This window comes from Theobroma cacao, chromosome 1 (assembly GCF_000208745.1).
Source record: "Theobroma cacao cultivar B97-61/B2 chromosome 1, Criollo_cocoa_genome_V2, whole genome shotgun sequence".
Lineage (NCBI taxonomy): Eukaryota > Viridiplantae > Streptophyta > Magnoliopsida > Malvales > Malvaceae > Theobroma > Theobroma cacao.
Genome location: NC_030850.1, coordinates 14092550 through 14100799, shown reverse-complemented (window position 1 = coordinate 14100799; position 8250 = coordinate 14092550). Strand labels below are relative to the sequence as shown.

Genomic DNA, 8250 nt, shown 5'->3' with positions numbered 1-8250 from the left:
TTTTTGTACATTAAAATTTTGAATATAGACTTGGATTATATATTTATATACAAAAAAATGAAATAAAATAAATTAAAATACTAATGAGATTATGGTATTTATTATTTGTATTTTATTTTTTGTTGTCTGATGTCTTAATGATAAAATCTACACTCTTTATTCATATATAAATAAGAAAAAAATATGTGAAAGCGTACATGAATGAGATCTTTTAAAATCTATTAAATTCAAAGTCAACTCTTTTAAAATCTATTAAATTCAAAGTCAACTAAGTTGGTTAACTGACTTCAAATTATCTTAATCGAACCAATCCGATTTAATTGAGCTGAGTTAACTGAATTTCAACAATTAATTTGATTAAGTAAATTTTAACTAATTTTTGCTCACTCTTAAATTTTAAGCTTTAGTACGTAGTTTTACAATTTCACTACTTCTATCAAAGCAGATGTAATTGATTAATTAATTGTAAAAAAACAGATTTAATTTAAGGATTGAGGAATATTTTACATTTATTGCAATAGAAATGAATGCATTTAAGGTAACTAATTACATTAATCCTAAAATATTATATTAACCTTAATAGTTAGAAAAGGAATGGAAAACTTTCACGTGATTTCTCTCCTATTTCGTTTTGTTCCTTTTCCCAGCCCCTTCATTATTCTATAATTATTGAAATGCATCTCCCCTTAATTTTTTTTAAATTAAAAATATATACGTGCATTTTATTTATTATTAAATCAAATATTCACGTAAGAGACCAATATTGCTTTTCATTGCATCCATCTTGCATTTTATTATGCTCTTATCCAATTGATTGTACATGATTTACCTTAAGCAATTCAAGACAGTTACATGGATGAACAAGATTATAAAATTCATCAGAAAGGGTAACTCCATACTAGTTTTCATTCTTATTTATGGGCAGACAGAAGGAGTTACTATCCCTTTTGTGTTTTTTGTGGTGAGTACAGTAACTAGTCTTTGCAAGGATGAAAAGTCTTGAAACTTACGAGTGAAAGTGGCTTTGGTATTTACACAGTTTTACCTAAAAAGCGCCAGGAAAACCTTGAAGATTGTCATAGTTGAAGCCAGCATCGAGGTTCTTTGGTTCAGTATCATCCCAATTCAAAAAGGCTTCTATGGGATCCTCTTCGGCAGGCCGGACCCTTTTCTTCCCACTGCTAGCAAGTGGAGGGAACGGCTCCGGATATGAACTTACAGAATATCCGAATGAAGTCGAGGAGCCTTCAGGTCCAGGATGAAGAGAGGTTTGGGGCTGACAACCAAGAAGTACCTCTTGAAGGCCGAGATCAGCTTGGGCTGTCAATGTGTCACATGTAGGATATGGATTATGCTGGTTGAAATAAAACTGTGGCATTGTGCCCGTATTTCCCAAATCAGATGGGCCAGGTGTTGTTGTGAAAGCTCCTAAACTAGCCGAGGCTTGCCCATACAGAAATGCATTTTCTGTGGCTGCATCGCCTAAATACTGATCAGCAAGCTTCTTGCATGCGCGGTCTAGTGCAGTGTCTAGGTACCTCCTTTGTGCCTCCAAACACCTCTGAATGTGCTTCTCAGCCTGCAATTATGGTTTTAATATTATGGACACTGAACAAGAATTATATAAGACTTCCTTGCAGATTTGAGTTGAATTATTGAAATTCCACTTTCTACAAGATTATTGCTTTATCATGTTCAACATTTGTGGAATAGTATAGTATTTAGCTCTTTTTATGGGCAATGGTTGGCTGAATGACTGCAAATTTCAGAAATATATAAAGGATGGTCAATTCATCAAGGAGAGATCACACCACTGAGAATCCTATTATCGACAGGCAAAACTTAAAAACTCCCAACTTTAAGACTCTGATTACTTCCAACTAGTCAAAAAGAGATATTTCTGCTAAGAAATATTTGCTTCCTGCGCATGCTCAGCAGTCAGCACTAAAGTGGACTTAATGAGGAAACAGATCTTTCTAACTAGAATATACATATATCTCCTCATAATTTCGTAATCAACTTACCTCAATTTGCAGATAGAGTTTTCCTTGAATTTCCTCTTGGGGTTTTGGAGTTTGTTTAGCTCTATGACCTCTGCATATTGTATGTCAATAATCCACAATAGAAAGTAGCATTTATTAGCTCATTGTCATTTAGAAAATAAAACTTTAAACCAGTTAAGCAAAAAAAAAAGCACCTCACTGTAAAGAAGAGCATACCTGTTATACCCATTTGTGCGGGATGGTGCCAAGTTCAATGAAGTAACACCGCGTGAACCTCCAACAACTTGAGAAACTGAGGTTCCTCACATTCAGTAGCATTTGGAAACATATGGTCAGCTTGAGTACCAACATTTCATTCAAAAGTTGCTCATCTAAGTTAAACATCAGTGGAAATAAAAGAAGATAGGCCTTAATTTAGCCCCAGTTGCTCCCAATATACTTTATCTGTCATTTTGCTCTCTGAAATTTATAGTTATTATCAGAGATTTGGGGATGTTATCTTCACTAATACCAGGAGAATGTCCCACTCGCAACGGCCGAATGATCATGCATATTCTCCCTATTTGCTTACTTCAGAAATTCAACTCTTTCGTAAGTTTCTTAAACTTTCAGTTAAACAACCACATTAAGTTTTTTCATCCATTACAGAGGAAAAATACATATTTACACCAGATGTGCTTGAGTTTGGTATGTCTTGCTTTGATTGTATATTGCAGCTGAATGCGTTTCCTCAGAAGAACACTTCAATTTTTAGGTTACATGACCAGTAATGGATATGTGATGTTAGTTTTAAATTTTCAATTATCTTATTTAATTTCCTGCTTAACTATGACTCCATTAAAGTAAAGTTAAGAATATATGCATTGCAGTAGTAAATCATCACACTTCGTGGTGGCTGATATTTGATCATTATTGCACCAGAAATCTTTTCCATTATATGTCTGCTGATACACATATTGAACAATATAGCATTGGGAATAAGGCCAAGAAATATCATAAAATATTTTCCCGTCCATCACATCTTTTTCAAGTTTTCAATTAGAGAAAACAGCATAATACATGGTGAAGATCCCATAGAAGATTTCAGTTTGGCTTCTAGGTCTGGGATTTCAGTTTGGCTTCTAGGTCTGTACAATTTGGAACATTCAATCTAAAAATGTGCACTACAATAAGAATATTACTTGTCTTTCAATATCAAAATTATAATTACTTTTGTAATGAGTGAATAAATGTTTTAGTATTAATTGTTAGGAAATTTTTATGTCTTCACACAGCTTCGTTTCACTCTTTGACTCTCTTTCCCTACTAACCCTGTATAGGAGTTGTTTTTACTTTCTTTTCTTTTCTAATTGTTTCATGCATCGTATCGTTTCAGATTCTGTTTCCTTTAGTGAATGAAAATGTTCCCATCTTTGAAAGTTGGAGGCTTGAAAACCATGAGATACTCCTGTGTTTTCCCTAATGAAAAATGTCATACATTCTTGTGTAATTAATAGGAAAACTTACTGTATTTCTATCTTTCTTTGGTATGTACATATATTGAACAAGTTGTTAAATAAGCATGTAATGAAATTAGTTAATTTTCATGCTTAAAACGAAATAAGAATGAGGGCAGGTGGATATAACAAAACCTACCATTTTTGGCCGTGTCCTGCCACTCCTTCACAGAAAATTTGCCCAGTCTATATTTCTGGAATACATTGATGATCATTAAATGATATGGAAACTTTTAACAGATTGGATTCAAGTGCTGAAAAGGAAATGCTTAATACTTACCTGCAGATGACTTTTGACATGGAAAAGACTGAGCCCATCTATATCCATCACCTCCAGAACAGCCTTTGGTGTTGCTTCTGCAAATAAGACTTATGGTCAGATTATTGGGAAGTAATGGTAACTGCTAAGTGAGTCGTTGGTTACACTAAACTCATATTGGCATGGAATTCAGTAATTTACTAAGAAATAATATTCACATACTTGAGTTGAGAGATCCAAAAACACATACAAAATTCAGTTCATGCACTAGGAGCAGCTGGCAGTACTGGCAAAAGAGCCTTAAAAAGGACAAAAATTCTATTACTAAGGGAAATAGTCATTATATCTAAATAATTACACAGACAACAACCATAAAAGCTATGAAATAGTGGTATTATTAAAAAGAGGTAAAAGACTATTATTTTGGTTGGTCGTCACGTGTACAATCACGCTTTATGCACTCACATTCTTCTTTTTCTTTAATCTCAGATATTTGGGGTTTGATTAAAGAATTTAGGTTCATCATTCTCTTCAAACTACAGCCTAAGATAATGGTTAATTCATAGAACAAAAGTTACTTGCAACTGCAGCTCACATCCAGTTGCAAGGTTAAACTTATATATACATATATATATATATATATTTATGAATGCTTAACAAAAATCTAACATATAAAAGCAAGAGAAATACTAGGAGTTTTGGTTACAATCGTGACTGATTCCATCATAAACTGAATTAAAACGAAATGATTCAAAATGGCTAATACAAGCAGAAATGCTAATTCTAGCACTGCACGTGCATGAAACTGAAGAAGGGGGGATTGCAAAATGAAAAGAGTGCATAAACTGCATTTGTGCCATCTGCAGAATCATATAGATGCCCTATTTTCTCGTGATGTCACCAAGTTAGAACAATGGAAACATATCCAAAGTCCCCAATGCATGTGTGCAATGCTATTCAAGCCAACAAACTTGAATTCGGTACCATCAAATATATTATTGAAGAAGTCACATAATTCAGAATGCATCATCAATGCTACGTAAAACCATGAGAACACGACATAAGGCATTAAATGGAGGTATGTTTGAAAAGAGCACGACAAAATACAAGTCGACAAAACTTCCACAATCGTCTGTCAGAATATAAACAACATTCCTAGAAGGCAATGTAACAGAACTATAAGAATATAAACTAGAAAGGAAAAGTTTAACATCTGTAATACAGTCACTAATCGACAAATATTTCGTCAGCAGCCACCAAGATGCTTCACAGACTGCCGAGATTACAGTTAACTCAATCTATTTGAATGTCATACATAGAAAGGGAGAAAGACACTACTAAAACTAAATTGAAGCATGCCGTACGCAAAGTGGCAATGATTTTAAGAATGCTCCTCAATCAAATCTACAAGGACATCTTACATATAAAAAGAGATAGCAAGGAAGCAAAAATTTAGGAGAAACAGTGTGTCAATTTTGGAGCTAATCTTATTTGAAAATGGTCAAAAGAAGATCATTTCTTAAAAGCACATACATATGAGGTAAGCAGTGGGATATGGTCTGAATTTACACAAGGTGGGGGAGAGGGGAGAATAGCATCTGTCATAGATGATTTAATTTGATCTTATCCAACCAAAATTACCAACTTATGCAAAAAACTAATTGCATATACCTATATTCAAACAAAGAAAGCGAACTAGTAGCATGCAGTTAAAACACACAGAAACTATATGATGAAAAAAATGAAAAATATATATTGCTGCATTAAAGCATATAAATTTCTTAAAACTTAGTGGGAAAAAAATTAGAAAAGGTCCATTTCCATAAATAAGGATGAATGACTTCCACTAAAAATAAATTGATACTCTAAAATTTGATCCGGAGGTTATGCATATTGCTAGAATGGCCTTGGAAAGTGGTAACATATGCTCACAGCAGACCATTAACCAAGCAGAATTCCCTTCCAAAGAAACAAGAATCAGTATACAACGAAAATAATAGAAAAGAAATTTCAGAGTTTGAGCAAGAAAAATGCAGCTAGAGGAGAATTCAAATACTCAATGTAATAGGAGTAAAAGTCACTGAGCCAGCCTAAGTGCTAGATGCATGTTAGATATGGATGAAGAGAAGAAACACTCCTTTAGACATCTTGTTAAGCGCTTAATGAGGCATGCAGGTAATTTTCCCATTGAAAAGAGAATTCAAGCTATTTTTTGAGTCAATCTCTTGTGCCTACTACATATCCACAAAAACGAACATGAGGAAATCATTCAAGCATCAGATGTTCCATCCATTTCAGAAACCAATTCAACAGTTATCATTTGACATAACAATTTTGTTTTAAAAAAGAAAACTGGATATCACACAAAAACTATTCTGAGACAATGAAGTAGACTACTAGAGGATAAGAGGAAATGAACACTGACTATGAGGACCACCAAGCTGATTGACAGCATCGACAAAATACGCATGAAGTTCATGAGTCCACCGAAGACGAGGTTTAAGATCATTAGTCACCATAATCTTAGGTTTCTCCTTCACTTTTTCCACCACCTCATTACCAACAACATGATTGCCATTAATCTTTACAGGAGTCGAGGGTCCCTGAATTTCTTGCAAAGCAAGCAATGTGTTATTATCACCACCCTGAAGTTGCTGGTCATCTTGGCTATGCCCATTGGCATCAGTACGTTGACCAGCCATTTGTTTTCCTAGTACTACCCTCTTAAGCTCATCATAATTCTGACTCGGAACGTTGTTTTCCATTAAAACACTCTGCATTTCACTCACTATCTCAGCCATTTCTCTTCTAATTATACGGTTCTACTCTGCTCCTTTCTAACAGTACTCTTACGCTCTTGCAGGTTTGCAACAGAAACCAAGACTACCCCAGATATAGAACAGAAAAATAAAGCATGGCATACCCCACAAAAACCAAACAAAACTGAGGACCCCACCAGGAAAGTTTTGTGGGGGCCACAGAACTAATAACACAAACAAAGAAAAATAATAGTAATAAATAAAAGTTAGAACAATCCAAAGGCAGACACAACGGCTGCTTTGTAATTATCTTGATATTGGTAAAAAAGAGTGGAAGTGAGACTTTTGAACCAGGACAAGCAAGGAGAAGAAATCGAGGAGAGCGGGGGAAGGGGGGAGTGGGGGTGGGAGTGGGGGAGGGAGATTGATATGCTTACCTGAGAAGTGATGGAACATGCACACGTGGGGGCGTACATGAGGTGTACGGAGGGCGGAGGTGTCGTGGAGTGAATGGAAGCGGTGGTGTTGCAGTGAATCACCTACAGGGAGACTTCTGGTTTCAGTTGAGTCTGATGCATGAAAGGAAACGTGGAAGCAGGCAGCTCTTCAGTGCTTGGTTTTTGTTTGTAATCACAGTCCGCAGGGTGTGGTTTTCTCTGGGTTTAAGTACGGTTCTCAAACTTCAAATGGGAATTGTTTGGCCTTTAAAAAGTCAGCGTCAAGGCAAAGGCCATTATTACCAAAAAGATTTTCTTTATATTGTGAAATACATTGATTAAATTATTGCTCTCACACTTTCTATCTTTCTCATTGTCAATTTCTTTCCTGGGAGGAGCTTAAAAGTGGAGACAATGAAGTGAAGGAAGTACATTGTACCAGAGACTATGAACAGTGATTGATTGATTAGAGAGTGAGGTGTAAAATTTGGTACTGCATAGCAGCAACGGCAAGGTTCTTCTCCTTTTCTATTCTTATGTCATATGTATTTTGCGTTCTGCACGTGGACTGTGGATTGTTGTTTTCAACGTTACATATATCTATATATACCACATGCCAACTACTTTTTCTTTTTTTAATAATGTTATGGAAAAGAGAAATTTAAATCCGATATATATTTTTAAATAGAGATACCTGTATTCATTATTGAACATATTATTTTATATTTGGCATCCACAATTTATATTCCAAAAAGAGAATACCAATTTTATAAAAACTTTGGGATTAACATTATATTTGTTACCATATTATGAGTTAATGTTGAATTTTGTCATTATACTTTAATTTCATTAAATTTTGTTACTATAGTTTTAATTTTGTTGATTTATGGAGAAAAAGTATGAATCGATTAAAATTTATCACTTAAATAAATAGAATATTTCAAGAAATATTTTAATTCGGTAACGTTTTGTCCAAAAGTCAATGAAATTGAAAATATGATGATAAAATTTAGGGATGTGAATGGGTACTTTATTATAGGATACCCGCGAGTACCCTATCCGGTTACACAGGGTTAGGGTATTTCATAAAAGGGTTCGGATAGTGATTTCACTACTTGAATCGGGTTCGGGTATCACCCCTTGGGTAATAGTTACTTGAACCCAATTAATATTTATTAATTTTTTATTATTAGTTTAATAATTAAATTAAAAATTTACAATTTCTATTAACTTTACAAGCAATTTTTTTTTGTTAAAAACTAATAAATATATGAAAAGTATGGTTATTCTAATTAT

General features: G+C 34.2%; 1 protein-coding gene across 1 annotated transcript; it reads right to left on the bottom strand.

Annotated features, from left to right (window-relative positions):
* Positions 803-7304, bottom strand: LOC18612546 (protein PHR1-LIKE 2). Its single transcript, XM_018120621.1, has 6 exons — positions 6955-7304; positions 3780-3856; positions 3639-3693; positions 2220-2295; positions 2025-2094; positions 803-1579 (listed from the first exon to the last, which is right to left on the bottom strand). The coding sequence occupies exons 1-6, from the start codon at positions 6971-6973 to the stop codon at positions 1046-1048; spliced, it is 831 nt and encodes a 276-aa protein (XP_017976110.1). The 5' UTR covers positions 6974-7304; the 3' UTR covers positions 803-1045.

Bases quoted from the DNA above. Each gene is read 5' to 3' on its own strand.
- LOC18612546 (XM_018120621.1), bottom strand. The intron at 2,296-3,638 runs GTAGGTTTTGTT...GAGGAACCTCAG, and splicing joins GCAGGACACGGCCAAAAATG to TTTCTCAAGTTGTTGGAGGT. The intron at 2,095-2,219 runs GTATGCTCTTCT...TACAATATGCAG, and splicing joins CGCACAAATGGGTATAACAG to AGGTCATAGAGCTAAACAAA.